Source organism: Chinchilla lanigera, unplaced genomic scaffold (genome assembly GCF_000276665.1).
Source record: "Chinchilla lanigera isolate Chin_1 unplaced genomic scaffold, ChiLan1.0 scaffold00031, whole genome shotgun sequence".
Classification (NCBI taxonomy): Eukaryota; Metazoa; Chordata; class Mammalia; order Rodentia; family Chinchillidae; genus Chinchilla; species Chinchilla lanigera.
In genome coordinates, this window is record NW_004955432.1 from 15,176,708 (window position 1) to 15,192,404 (window position 15,697).

General features: G+C 39.7%; 1 protein-coding gene across 5 annotated transcripts in view; it reads right to left on the reverse strand.

The window, feature by feature from the left end:
- The window catches only part of Ica1 (islet cell autoantigen 1, 69kDa), a 160,810-nt gene that overhangs the window by 40,102 nt on the left and 105,011 nt on the right, over positions 1-15,697 (reverse strand). For all 5 annotated transcript variants that reach the window (XM_005388098.2, XM_005388101.2, XM_005388099.2 and 2 more), the window contains exons 7-8: positions 2,541-2,666; positions 1,234-1,332 (exon numbers count right to left, since the gene is read on the reverse strand). In XM_005388098.2, the coding sequence (XP_005388155.1) occupies positions 1,234-1,332; positions 2,541-2,666 (225 nt within the window). The remainder of the gene's footprint in view (positions 1-1,233; positions 1,333-2,540; positions 2,667-15,697) is intronic.

Genomic DNA, 15,697 nt, shown 5'->3' on the forward strand with positions numbered 1-15,697 from the left:
AAAACTACATATTCTGAGCATGTTTCCCAGGGGTGCATCTGAGAGCGCCATGAGTGGGTGGTGGGGTTGAGGGGGGACCAGGAGGAACAGCTTCACGGCCAGGTTGGGTGCATCAAGGATGCATGGATTCCCTCGGGTCTCTCTGGGACCTTCATTTTAAGGCCAGGCCTATAGAAGTTCTACCTCAGTACTTTGGTAGATACACTGACATTACACACATTTGAAAATCAGAGACAGGGGCTGGGGATTTAGCTCAGCGGCAAAAGCGCCTGCCTGACAAGCGCAAGGTCGTGAGTTCGGTTCCCGGTACCGGAGAAAAACCAAAAAAATAAAATAAAATAAAAAAGAAAATCAGAGACATATTTTAAGGTAGAAAAGTAGCTTTTTAGCATTTTGATGTTTTGTCAAGAAAGGTGAAAAGACACAAACTGCCTGAAATATTACAAGTGAGGCGAATTCAAGATGACCTTGTCTTGCCTGATATGCTGCTTTCAAAGACAGAACAGGACAGCAAGCACCACTGTGCTCTCCCTTCCTAAAATCCTTTGGAACCCAAATCACTCCCTTACTTGGATATGCGTTCATCTCCAGTAAACATCAGGGAGAAAAATAATTCCAGTTCGGCTGCAATACCAAGAATCAGATACCGCGCACGTATGCCTTCTGCCCTTCTCGGACGGGAAGTCCTTGAGTTTAATGTTGCTTTTTCAATTAGACACTATTGTTATAGCCTTATGGAAAAAGTCAATTTCATGTTGGAATATTTTTTTAGAAGTAAAGGAGGAAAGAAATAAATCTCTAGGGAGCATATTTGAATGTAATACTTAAAAAGTAGGGCTGGGGGGAGTGTGGCTAAGTGGTAGAGCGTCCGCCTAGCATGAGCAAGGCCCTGGGTTCCATCCCAAGCAATGCAAAACCAAAAAACAAACACGCAGTGACTTCGGTATATGGTACTGGGGCAATATTCTCTTCAGCAATACTAAAAACCTATTTTAAAGGAGAGGGCCAATCCTAAGACTTACGTTCACCACATTTCATCCCCCAGTAATGTGCACCCCGAGGCTTGGCCTGTCCTTTGGACTCCGGTGAGAGCTCAGGGTGAAGGACCCTTCTAGGAAGCACAGTTCTCTCTTTAACAGTCGGGTTCTCAGAATGAGGGTGCTCAAATTGTGATGGAAGCTGCTTATAACATAACCATACGTTGACTTTTTGTAAGATTCTCTGGCTTCCTACCTTTAGCGTGGTGAACTCATACGGCTGATAGCCTTTGAAGCTCTCGTGGATGGCAGCCATAGTGTGAGATGTTTTTTCCCAGAAATGGAGCAGTGTGGTCTGTAAAGAGAGATGGCAAAGCTATTACTGCTGAGAACATCCAGTGCTAGTTCTGGGCCCTAGAGAAGTGTTCCTGTTTGTAGCCTTCAAAGACCTCTACAATGCAATTTGGACTTATTTCTGTACCCACTGTTTTCCCCACCCCACATCCTGTATTTCAGTCAAACTAAATGCTTGACATGCATTGTGCTGTTCCCACCCCTCGGACCTGTTCTTCTCTATTCTCCCTGTCTCCTTCAACCCATCCTGCAAAACCCAAGGCTAATCATGAATTAAGCATTTTGGGGGGTCCTGTTTTCAGAATTACTGAATCACCCCAGGGCCTTTGCATGTCCCCAGCCAAATTCCTAGCTTTTTATTTATTTATTTGTTTATTTTAAAATTTTGAGGCAAGGTCTTACTGCCTTGCTAATTTGTCCAGGCTGGGCTCAAACTTGTGATTCTCTTGCCTCAATCTCTCCCACAGTACTGGGGTTTCTAACATGTTCTGCCCTGCCTGTCTGGAAGTTTTGCAATCCCTGTACTAATTTGACTTCTTCCTCTTCCAACTCTCACTGGCATTTTTAGAACCTTTTTTTCCCCATGTAGTGCACCCTGGTTTGTCCTAGAGGTGTAGGAATTAAGAGTCAGACCTTCCTGTCTCTAGTTTCCTTCTGAGCTTTGAGCTCCTTGAGAACAAGATGGTCTTGCTAATTTTTATAAACCCCACAAGACCCACTGTCCAGCCTCCACACACTCAGTGGGTGTCAGTGCACTGCTGCAAGACACAAGTGCTATCCTGAAGGAACTCAGAGGCTGTGAAGAGGCATGAAAAACAAGCAATGAATAATGACAGCCTGAGAAGCAAAGTAGGATAGGAGACGCACAAGTACAGTGCCATGTGAGCTCAGGCCAGGGATACTGAAGGGTGGGACTTTTGTTGTATCAAAAGGAGTGGAATTTGGCAAAACACAGCTATTTTTGGAGGGGAGGCTCTCCAGGCAGAAAGGACCGGAGAAACGGAAAATCACAACGTGTGCGCAAGGGAATGGTGGCTACTGTGCTCGTTTTGATTAAACTGTAGGGCCAGGTGGCAGAGATATGGAGACTAAATTCTGAGGAAGGGCTTTACAGCTTTGCAATGCCCAAACCATACTCCGAGTCACACACTGTGACAGCTAAGCCTTATACCATTTTTGCATTCCTTGTGACAAATCCCCCTTTGTTACCTGATAGGTCGCTAGCATGTGAGACAGGAGATTGCATCTGCTTGCTCCGAGAAGATCTACTTTTTGACACACATCCATCTTCAGTTTGTCAAAGTTTTTTTTTGCAAGGCGTACTTGCGTCTGTACCTACGAGACAGAAGGGGAATCTCTAAACCTCTCAAATGCCTCAGTAGTTAAAATTTGCAGGTGACAAAAGACTAATAGTGGGGCTTCTCTGTTTTGTATAAGAAAACATCTTTGACAATGCTAGGCACATGAGCAGATCCAAACGTACCCATTCTTTACCTCCAAAGGATCTAGAGGACAGTATTGAACATTCTGATTTTACGGCAGTCTTACTATACCAATTATATTTTTCTTAGGTTAATGTTAAAATTCCTGGCTTTTAAAATTCAAGGCATTTACAAACCAACCATAGTGAGGAAGTCCGGAGCCACACAACATGCAGTGTAATAATGTTTGTGCAAGATTTTCTTATAATGCTTGAAAGCTGCAGTCCTGTCTATCCTTCACTGTAGTTTTCCTCAGTGTTAATATCTGATGTACTCTCTGATTGTTAAAATGTGGAAATTATCATCGGTACAATCCTATTTACTAATCCGTAGACTGATTTGGATTTCATCTGCACCTCTCCTCACGTCCTTCTTCGTTCTGAGAGCTAATCCTACGATACTAGATTGAGAAATTTGGGCCACAGTCTAAAAGCTATGGGCACTGATAAACTTTCAACTTTTATTGTGGAGTAATATATACTACCCGTCCTCCAACCATCCTTGAATGATATAGTAATTCAGGGAAGGAGTGAAGGCCAGGGAAAAATTCATAAATATCAATTCTATGCATTATAGTTTAATAAAATAGAGTTTTAACATTTCATACAACTGCTTTAAAAATCAGGAAGCTAAATAATCCATAGGGTCATCACACTATATTTTGGTCAGTAACAGTCAGCTAATTTTTTTTCAAGACCAGTTTAGTGAGGTATGACTGGCATAGAAAAAGTGGTGGATATTTAACATATTCAACTTGATGAGGTCAAATGTTAACTTCTCTCAGATAATTCACGAAGTTGTAGATACTGGGTGGGTAACTGGGAGCTGAAGCAGTGGTGACTTAATGACATAGCTCTTTCATCATAAGGTACCAGGTGGCATGGACAATGTCGTCCTTGTTCACCATTTCATCACCTGGCAACCTACAACAAAGCAGTACTAAATACATACTTGCAGCTGAATGAAGAACTTTCTCAGGCCATTTCAAAAGATGTATATTAAAGTATAAGCTTTAAGCATTTTTCAGAAAGGATTTTTAAACAAAAACAAAGAGGTAGAATGAGTAATGACATTGAACATTTTTTCATGTATTTATTTGCCATTCATATTTCTTCATCTGAGAAGTGTGTATTCATCTCAGATGCCCATTTTTTGGATTGGGTCTTTGGACGGTGGGCTAAAATTTTTCACAATTTGTGGGTCTTCTTTTTTACTCTGTTGGTGATTTCTTTTGATGTGTAAAAACTTTCCAATAAGATGAGATCCCAGTTGTTGATTCTTTGAAGTATTTATATTGTGCTACTATAAACATGGGTACACATATATCACTGTGGTGTGATGTTTTCAGTTCTTCTGGAAAAATACCCAGAAGAGGAATAGCTGGGGCAAACCGGACCTCCAATCCTAGTTTCTTGAGGAATCTCCACACTGATTTCCACAATGGTTGTACCAGTCTACACTCCCACCACGAGTGGAGAAGAGTTCCTTTTTCCCCACTACAGACCATACACACAAGTGAAATAAATCAGACCTGCATATGTAAGCATCATATTGTCTCCCTAGTGTAAGAACCTGACAGAGTAAATAAAATCTGAAAGATACAATAGATATTGTAAAAGGGAAAGAAACTGCTCAAAAGAAAAGAACAACTGGGATGAGGGAAAGGAGAAAAGAAAGAATGAGGGGACAAATATGTATATTTACACAAGATAGCTAAGATAATTGTACTACTAATTTCTGTTGGTATATTGAACAGAACAGTTAATTCTTAATTTTTTGACCAGTTTTGCATGCTTTTATCTGGTAAGCTGAACAATTACTTTGTGACATTGTTTTTGTTGTTGTTGTTTTTTGTATTTTTTTTTGGTACCAGGAATCAAACTCAGGACCTTGCGCTTGCCAGGCAGGAGCTTATGCCACTGAGCTATATCCCCTGAACAAGTACTTTGAAGACAACAATATACAATATAACAACCACTATTGAATTCAATATCACCTTATTTTTTAAAATTCTATATTGTTTCTAATGTTATTTTTTATTCTCTCTAAAATAAAAAGGTAGATTATTTGATATAAAATATATTAATTTTTATCACTAATACTACTAACATTCACAGTTTATAAAATTATAAGGTGTTATATAATAATAGAAATAAAAATAGTAAATTTAACAATTGATACAAACTACTTACCACCTGCCGATGTTATTTTATTTCGGCTGCTGTGGTTACCTTCTCTTACCGATGAGGAATGAGAAAGGTCATCAGGGCAAGTATTTTTCAGGCAGAAATGGCTCTCTAAATCAGCCTGCCTGGCTCCAAGGCCATGCTACACAGCCTCCCAAGCAACTGGGACACTACCTCTTGGAAAATCAAGAAACTCAAAACTATGATTCTACCCAGAAACACAAGTTTTCCCTGTAGAGGTCTATGGAACTGGAAAATAATGATGCTACACACTTAACACCACATTGATAGAATGCATACTCCATAGGAATAGGACCTATAAGAATAGAATGAAGAGCTATATACATTTTTTCCTAAGGACTCCTCTGTATTTTCTGTCTATAAAGCTGGAAAGATCAGAACAGTAGCCCCAAGTGCCTCTCAAACTGACCACCCCACGAGTTGACATAATCCTGAGGTTCAATCATCCCCACTGCAGAGTAGATTAGAGGGCTGTAGTTTAAGCCACTTGGGAGCTTTGGCTGGGAAAGGAGTTTAAAATGAGGTAGGTATCGGTGATTTTCTACCTTCTTTAGAGAGGGATAGGGAGACGGAAGGGAGAAAACCTGAGTTTCAGAGTTGGGGACAGGACTGGAAGTCTCAAGGGGGAGCTGTTCAGCAGCTGGCATTGTCACTGCAAACCACCCCACTGGTCTCCAGTTAGTTGCTGGGGCCGGGAGGCCCACCTACAGTGGAGTAACTAGTGGCCAACTTGTAACACCCATCTGAAGTGAGTCAGAGTGGTGCTGGCTGTGGACGGCCCACCTGAGGACTGTTCCCAGCAGCATCAAAGGAGAACCAGAAGGGAAGATGCTGTGCTGTTGATCCTCCTGGAGAAGCTTGTCATGCTGGTTTTCCTCATATGAACTTGGCTCTTCTCATTCTCATAGGAGCTCGGGTCCTCGCTGTTGCTGAGGATGGCTGAACTTCTCTTCCTGGGAGCTCTGGTCCTTACCTTGAGTGTCACTTCCTGGCTCCAGTGCAGATCCCTCAGCCTGCTGGCACAGATCCTTCACCCCACTGGCGCAGACTTTCTAGCTTCCACCACTGACCTTTGGGTCTTCCCAGTGCAAATCCTTGATAACAGACTTGCACCAGGCATAGTTGTGGGCCCCAGGCCTCCAGATGGACTTATGGAGGACACTGCCATGGGCTCTAGGTCTTCAGCTGGACTCCCTGCTGTGGGATCCGCTCTCTCAGCTGGATTCTTTGGGTCTCTAGTGTGTGGATGAATTTCCTGTACTCTTTTGCATTTGACTCTTTGGGTGAATATTACAAAGTAATCCTATAAATTATGCATCCTGTATTAAATCTTTTCCCTTGCAAACCTTGACTACAACACTGCCTTATCTGGGACCCCGAAAGCCTCTGCCCTCAGCCTTTTCCCCTGAAAGGGAAGGAAACGCACAAGGGAGCAAGCTTTCCCATGTGCATTCATTCACCACGTTTACCGAGTGCCTCTTCTGCATCCAGGCCGGTGCTTAGTGAAGGAGTCAGACGTATAACAAGTAATAAATATTTATGAATGAGAGCTCACTGTCATAAGAACTCCATAATCTTTTAAGACTGACTGACAAATTAGCAATGGCATTATGATACAACAGGCAAGGTATAATAATACACCTAAGAGTAAGGGACAGAGATGGTACAGAGACGGGAATGACTGCTGCTGTGGGTGGTAGGGGGCACGGTAGGGTGATGGCGCCTAATTAATGACACTAACCTTCCTGTTTCTCTGCGCTCAGCCCTGTAACTTCATAGTCTCCTCCCACTCTGACTCTGAGCTTGGCCGCAGGGCTTACTTTGGCCAACAGGAGGCTAATAACTGTATGACACTGGAAGCTCGGGAGAATACTGTTAGCATGATTCTGATTTTTCTTTTGGTTCTCTGAGAGGGCAATGAGACCATGCTCAGGCTGGCTGGGGAGGTATGAGTGCAAGAGGCAGGAGGAAGTGGGGAGCTCAGACACCCACCACTGTGAACAGAGGAGTGAGGAGACCGCTCCATAGCTGACACCAAGGAGACCAGAAGAGCAAAAAAGCAAAAAAGATCCTTGTTGCAGACCTCTGCATGCTAAGGCTGCTGATTTCACAGCATCACTGTGGCCATAGATCAATGACACAAACAGTAAGGAGGCAGGCAGTGAAGTCTTCTGAGGGGAGAGGGTACAGATTGAGGTGGGTCTTAAAGCAAATATAAATCTGCCACCACACTGGGCTACTTACACAGAGGATCTAGATTTTCCAGTTAATTTCAAATTCATTTTTCTTTGCAGAGATATAGATTTCAGTTTTTCTTTCACCTATAGTAATCAGTTACTCATAGAGAATCTCTTAGCTTACGAAAAGTACTTTCTTAAATTATAAAACTCATGAATTATGATGGTTTGAAATGGGCCCTAAATTTTGTTTGAAATTTGAAGAGTAATTTTAGAAAGCTAGAAGACGACTTCAGCAGTTGACCCAGTGAGTTCTGCAAGGCCATATGCTTTGCGTGTCAACAATGATTATTAAAATATTTAACGCACTGCTGAGTTCCCAAATGCTGGGCTCTTTCCCTGCCAAACAAGGAGGATGTTACACAGTTGAGAATTCTGAGCACAGTAAAATTTATTTAATATTTTGTGCTCCACGTCTGCTGCACAAAACACATTTTTCCAGCCTGCGGCCTGAGAAGAAAACCCCCAGGACACAACCAAGCACAACAAGGGTTTAATTTCATATGCCTCCAGATGCACTTAAGTGAAAAACGTTTTGATTATTATTATTCTCAATCCCAGATAAATTATATTCAATTACATAAACACCTCGAGGAGCTCCTGCGGTTCTCAAAGCTCTTTAAACATTTTTCAGTGAAATAAATGCATGTTTTGTTTATTTCTTTGTTTCTGTTACCCTGCCTTTCTCTGCTTTTTCCCTGGAGTCAGGGAATGACCACGCCTGTGAGATCTTCCTGAGTTCGCGTCTTGCCCTCCCCAGGCCCCAAAAATCTCAGTTTACCAAAAAAGGCAGTAATGTCTTGACTGCCAAACTTTAGGGCACTTCTCTACTCACCCTTCTGAACCTGAAACTCTACCTCTTAGCCCTTCGTTAACCAAAGCTATTTATCCTCTCACTTTCATCTGGTCTGTCCAATAAGAAAGGCCTTTATTTTACTTTACAATCAAATGATCTTGGAGTATGTTTACATTTTTCTTAGTATTTTTTTAAAGAATGAAACAAAACAGTAATTGCACCAATCTTCAAATCTTTAGGGACATAATTCTGGCCCCTCCAACCATTCATTAGGCAAATGTTTACCAAGCATCTTGTCCCTGCTGAGAGTCTAGCATGAATGGAGGTGACCCATGCTTTTGTGGATCTGACTGTCTCACGGCTATTTTCACATTAGTTAAGGCGTAACTACAGATTGAATGAGATGTTTGGAGGGAAACTATATTGTCCTACAAGAATGCCTCACCCAGAAGACGTCCTCTAAGGACACAGGCCCCAACTTTGCTCTGAAGGACTGAGCATAATTAACCGTGAAAGGAGACAGAGTAATCTTGCAGCGACAGAAGCTTGTGCAAAAGCCCTGGGGTGGGAGACAACAGGGAAGGTCCTACAACTGACAGAAGGCTGGTGTAGCTGAGTAGCTGAAAACATGAAGCTTCCAAATGGAAGCAGGAGAGGTGGGCTGGGTCATGCCTTGGAGCTGGGCCTTGGTTTGCTTGGGGTTTTAGTCTTTTTCCTAGAAGCAGTGGAAAAATACGAGAGGCTTTCCAGCAAAGAAGAGATGGGACCTTAGGTTCAGTGTGAAAGACTTTTCACTACAGCATGGAGAGGGGCTGGAGGACAGAGATGAAGGTAGATGAGGATGGAGGCAGAGGCAAGGAGAAAGGAGACGGTGGTTTCGGACTTCGGTAATGATGTTGGATGTTGAATACAGTGCTCTGATCTGAAAGATAATCAGCAGGTGAAATAGGAGTTGCTGAGGAATTGAATGTTGGAGGTGAATGATTCCAATGTACCCGACCATCCCAAACCCAACACTACTGTCTGATTTGCTTCTCCGCAAACTGATTGTACAGCAGCAAGCAGAGGCACTGAAACAGCCTCCAAATCCTGGGGTTTATTTACACCTATGGGCACTGATCGGGATCATCCCCAAATTATCAGGCCCTGGTCTAGGGCTTTTATGGGATAAGCGAGCAGGAAGTGCAGAGGCAGAAGGGCTCATCAAATGGGAATTGGTTCACACAATTTGCATCACAGCGACCAGCTGTTGTTAAGGGACAGGAGCAACCGGAACTGGAACAGGAACTGTTACCTGGGCAACCAAGAAACTGAAGTATACTGGTTGGGGGTGGGGGGCATTTTCTGTTAGGATTCTACTAATAACATCTTTTTCTTTTTCAAGAGAAAAAAACCAAAATTTCAAAACAAGATAATAATAGAGTAACAACGATTAATACATTGTGTACGATTGTCTTCAAATTAGTTACTCAGAGTACAAGATATCTTAATTTAATTGTCCAAACCATGTTAGCACAAACCTTTCTTTCAATGAACTAGGAGAAATTCTACTAATAACATATCGAGGACGCCACACACCACATCAGAAGGGGAGGGGGAAAGGTAAGGGGAGAGGAGGAGGGAAGGGAAGGGAAAGGAGAGCAGGCAGGGGACGGGGAGATAGAGGGAGAGGGAGTCCCTCAACCTAGTTGCCCTTCCTGGGATTACAAGAGATTTCTAATAACCTCCTTCCTGTGTCTCAGTGAATTCAAGGCAGCGCTGTCAGAGAACCAACACAGTACTAGTTTAATCTTCTCCCTTTTGTCTTTCTGGAAATTCATATGAGAGGCTCTAAGAAGTTCACGATCAAGACCCCTTTTTAACTTCGACTAGTGCAGTATTTCTAAAATTCTTTAGATAGAGACTTCATTCTATAAATCCTACAGCCTTTATTATATGCCATATATTTGTCAGCAAGATCCCTGTTTCACAGAAGAGGGCATTAAGACCTACATACCAGGGGTAATAGAAAGATACGGTAAATGTCTGCATTTCAAAAAATTATTAAAGTAAAGGACATATTGGCAAGAACAATTTATTAAGTGTATTCAAATGAAAGTATTTTGAGAAGAATTAATGGCAATGTGTCCTTGACTTTAATAAATTTAAATGTTTACAATACTTTTGATCACCCTTTCTTGATGAATAGTTTATGGCAATTTCTGTCAGATAAAAATGGTGGTCCTCATCCATCTTATTCACCAGATCTGGCACCTTGCAACTTCCGGTTCTTCTCCACAGTCAAAATAAAGATAAAAGGTAAATGTTTTGAATATATTCAAGACATTGAGGCGACTATGACACTCTGAGAACAGGACTTCCAGAGCTTCTTCAGAAAGTGGTAAGCATGATGGGACAAATGTGTTGGAAGTGAAGAGGAGGTTTTGAGCAGCACTCACAGCAATGTGTCCTTTACTGTAATAAATTTAAAAATTTAAAAATTCACCATACTCTTTGATGACACCTTGCATTTATCGAACATCTAAACATTAGATTGAGACTCAGGTGGAATTTGGTTCTACACTGCGCTGTTTACACTAGCCCTGGTGACAGAGAATTATTGATCTACAATTGACCAAGTGATTCCCAATGTCCATGGGCTGAGACCTGCACAAAATATGTACAACCCATCTCAGAATCTCCCGGCTAACAGTGTTGCCCCTATCAATTTAGAGGTGGGCATATGGAGATTCAAGCCACATAGGCTGAACAGAACTTCCATTATCAGAAATCTTGCTAAGGGTCTTTGGCTCAGGCTTCTCCACACACTGGAAAGAAGTCAGTCCATCCAACTCCCTCAGGTACATGGTGGTCAGTGGATCCTCCATTTTCTAGAGGCAAAGTATGCACAGAGAGTATCTGTACATCCGGGTGCTGGGAGACAACACCCTCACCGTATTCATCACCATCACTACTTTTAATCAGTTTTACTGAGGTACAATTTAATCTTAGGTGTAGAATTCTATGAGTTATTGGAAAAAGTATACAGTCATGCTACTACCCCCCAAGCAGGATACATAACATTTCTGCCATCCCTAAAACTTCCCAAGCAGTCAGAGCCTTCCAAGTCCCTGAGCTTCTGCCAACTAGTAATCTGCTTCCTGTCATTATAGATTAGATTTGTCTTTTCTAGAGCTTCACATAAAAGGCACAGTACAATGTAGTCTAGTTTATTTGTAGCTACATTATTTTACTCAGTACAGTCCTTTGAGTTTAATATATCAGTCGTGTGTCCTTTTAAAATTCCTGAGGAACATTTCCTTGTACAGATATAGTATAATTTATACATCTGTTTGGATTGTTTCTAATTTTTGGCTTGTGAATAAAAGCTGCTATAAACATTTGAGCACAAGTCTTATGGGGACATGGTTTTTTTTAATTTCTTTTGAGTAAACAGGATATATGAAGTGTATGTTTAACTTTATAAGAAACTTTCAAACTGCTCGTGATGATAAGTAACTATATCACTTTTCATTACTACCAGTAATAAGTGCAAGTTCCATGTCCTTATTAACACTTTGTACTTGCAATCTTAAAATTTTAACCACTCGGGGCTGGGGATTTAGCTCAGCGGCAAAAGCGCCTGCCTGGCAAGCGTAAGGTCGTGAGTTCGGTTCTCGGTACCGGAGAAAAACCAAAAAAAAAAAAAAAAAAAAAAAAAAAAAATTTTAACCACTCTATGGGATATGTAGTTACAGTTATTGTGGTTTTAATTTGCATTTCTCTAATGACTTGTGATGCTCAAGTTTTCTTAACATGCTATTTCCCTTTTATAACTTCAGTAATGTGTCTACTAAAGCTTTTATCCAGTTTTAAAAATTAGGCTTATCTTTTGCTACTGCTTTATAACATTTATTTGTAAGGGCTGAACATGAATCATTATCAGACATCAGCTTGAAATTTACGCTCTTAATAGTGTCTTTTGGGAAGAAAAAGGTTTCAATTTTGATGAAGTCCAATTTAGCGTGCTTTTTTGTTTTCTATGGTTTTTGTTTTTGTGCTTTGACAAATCTTTCCCTATACCAAAGTAACAAATTTCTTCCCTGTGTCTTTTGGCCTGGAAATTTAATTTTTAAAGATAATGCTTAGATATATAAGTATTTCATATCTTTTTTTTTTTTTTTGTCTTTTTGAGATAGGGTCGGGCTATGCAGTTCAGGCTGGCCCTGAGCTCACTTTGTAGCTCAGGCTGGTCTCGAACTCACAACAATCCTCCTGCCTCAGCCTCCCGAGCGCTGGGATCACAGGCATGTGCCACCACGCCCAGCTCAGTCATTTTTGTATAAGGTGTGAAATTGAGGTGCAGGTTAATTTTGTTTACTTCCATATACAATTGTTATAGTACCATTTGTTTAAAAATCATCTCATCACCAAATATATTACCTTGGCACTTATAGGATTATATGTGTGGGTTCCTTTCTGGATTTTCTATTCTTTAATTTTGATCTATATTTTTACCTTTAGAGTCACATCATGCTATCTTAATAACTGTAACTTTTAATAAGTCTTGAAGTCAAACAGTGCAAGTCCTATAATTTTGGTGTTTTGGAAGGGAACAGGAGGTCCTGGGGATTGAACCTAGGGCCTTACACATGCTAGGCAGATGCCGTACCACTGAGCTACACTCCAAACCCCAACTTTTCTCTTTTCCAAGATTCTTTTGTCTATTCCATGTACTTCAATTTCTACACATACCTTAGGTTCAGCTTGTCAATTTTTATAACAGTGTCACTGAGATGCTATTAGAATTGCTACAAATTTTTAGTTATTCGAAAGCTCTTTGTAGTACTTTCTGACCAAGAAGCATGGTTTATATCTCTCTACTTATTGGGTCTTGAAATTCTCTAGCATTTTGCAGATTTCAATACACAAGTTTGCTAGTATTTTAAGTTTTTGAGGCAATTATGATTTCTAAATATTTTACTCGCTAATTATTTATTACTAGAAATACAGTGTACAATGAACTCTAACATGATCTTGTATCTTGTGATATTAGTAAATTCAATTATTAGTTGTAAACATTGAGATTTTGTAGTTTTCTATATAGGTCTATATATCTATGGGGACAGATCTGTGTATGTAAATCACGTCTGAGATGAGCTCTGCTTCTTCCTTCCCAGTTTATAGGTTTTTAATTCATTTTTCTTGCTCTATCACACTGATTGATGTGAGTAAACATACTTGTCTTGTTTCTGATCTTGAAGGGAAAGTGATCAGTCTTTCATAATAATTATGATTTGAGCTGTCGGGCATTACCAGATTGAGGACGTTTCTTTATACTCCTACTTGCTAAGGAAAAAAATGCTTTTTTTGAGACGTGGTTTCCTTATGTAGTCCAAGTGGCCTCAAACTCACTATTTAACCCAGGTTGGCCTTGAACTTATGGCCCTATTTCAGCCCCTGGGTGCTGGAATTACACTACTATACCCAGCTTCAGTGAGAATTCTTATCAGGAATGGATGTTGAATTTTACCAATGTTTTTTTTCTAGATCCGTTGTGATGATCACATATAATTTGTTATCTTAGTCTGTGCATGTAACAGATTACACTGACTGATTTTAAGTTGACCTCTGTCCCTTAGATGAACCACACTTAGTCAAGATGTATCATTCATATATATTGTTGGCTTTTACTTAATATTTTTAACAGCTTTATTGAGATATAATTCACATATCATGCAACTCACCTATTTAAATTGAAAAATTCAATGGTTTTCTCTTTCTTTTTTTTTTTTTTTTTTGGTTTTTTTCTGGTTCCGGGAATCGAACTCATGACCTTGCCAGGCAGGCACTGTGCCGCTGAGCTAAATCCCCAGCCCCACTGGTTTTCAATATATTCCCAGAGCTGTACAGGGGTGATCAAGTCAATTTAAGAACATTTTCATCAGCCCTAAAAGAAAGTCCATACTCATTTCCTTTTGCTAATTTTTAATAATAATTTTTTCTTATCTACATTCATGAAGGATATTAGTCTACAGCTTTTAAAAAATGTTTACCTTGTCTTATTCTCAGAACAAGCTGGCCTCCTAAAATGAATTGGGAAGGGTAGATTCCTCCCCATCTTCTAGAGAGGTTGTGTAGAAGTGATATTGCATCTTCCATTAATGTTTGGTACATTTCGCCATGTGGGACTGGAATTTTCTTTGTGGAAAAGTTTTAACTGCAAATCTGATATATCAATTGATACAAGGCTTTTGGGTTATTGGTTTCTGTTTGACTACGCATTGGTAGTTTGTGTATTTCAAGACGTTTGTCCATTTTACCTGAATTATCAATTTTGTTTTTGTCTTGAAGCTGTTCATATTTATTACCTTTTTAATCCTGGTAGTAATGTACTCTTTCATCTTGATATTGATAATTTACATGTTTTCTCTTTTGTTTCTGATAAATCTGACCAGAGGTTATACATTTTTCTAATTTTTTTCCAGAGGACCAGCTTTTGAGTTCATTGACTTTCTCTCACTTTCTTTTTGGAATTCCGTATGTTTCTGGTCTTAATTATTTTGTTCCTTCTGAGAGCTTAGGTTTAGCTTACTCTTTTCCTAATTTTTTAAGGGAAAAGTTATAGATTACTGACCTAAAAACATCCTGAGTTTCTAATATTAATATTTAATGCTACACATGTCCCTCTAAATATTGCTGTAGATCATCCTACTCATTTTGGTACGTTATGTTTCCCCTTTATTTTCATCTGAATTTTTTCTCATTTTCCTTGTGTTGTCTTCTTTGGACCCATGGCTATTTTAGATGAATGTTGTTTAATTTTCAAGTATATTGGGGATATTCCAGATATATATTTGTAATTGATTTATAGCTTGTTTCTGGTCAGAGAAAAAACTTTGCATGGTCTCCATTTTACAGAATTTATTATTTAATATTACTTAATATTTTAACAGCTGTATAGAGCTATAATTCACATATCATACAATTCATCTATTGAAATTGAAAAATTCAATGGTTGAATTTTCCAATGGGGCTGGCAGGTAGCTAAGTGGTACGGAGTCGGCTAAGCATACATGAGGCCCCAGGCTTACTCCCCAGCTTGGGAAAAAGAAAAAATAGAAAGTATTCAGATGTTTTATCCACTTTAACATAGTCTAATAGTTTATCTTGGTGACTGCTTCATGTGCACTGGAAAAATATGTATATTTTGATGTTGGAGGAAGGATTCTATCAATGTCAATTAGGTCAAGGTAGTTGGTAATTTATATGCTTATTGAATGCTACTTTGTTTATCAATTACTGAAGGAAAAGTGCTGAAATCTGTTATTATTAGTAGTAGTATACACTTGTTTATTTTTCCTATTAGTGTCCTATTAGTTAGTATTTTCCTATTAGTGTCCTATTTTGTTTGTTATAACCTTTATATAAATTAGATTCTTTTGTGGAGATTGAACTCAGAGCCTCATGCTTGCTACACAGGTACCCTTTCACTGAGCTAAACCTCCAGCTCTAGGGACAGTCCTTGTTTTTGACTGTCTAATATTAATTAGTCTATTCCAGATTTTTAAAAATTAAGGTGTGCAGGCTATGTATTAATCTTATCTTTTTCACATTCGCCTACGGATGATTTTATATTTGAAGTACGTCCTTACGGACAATATAA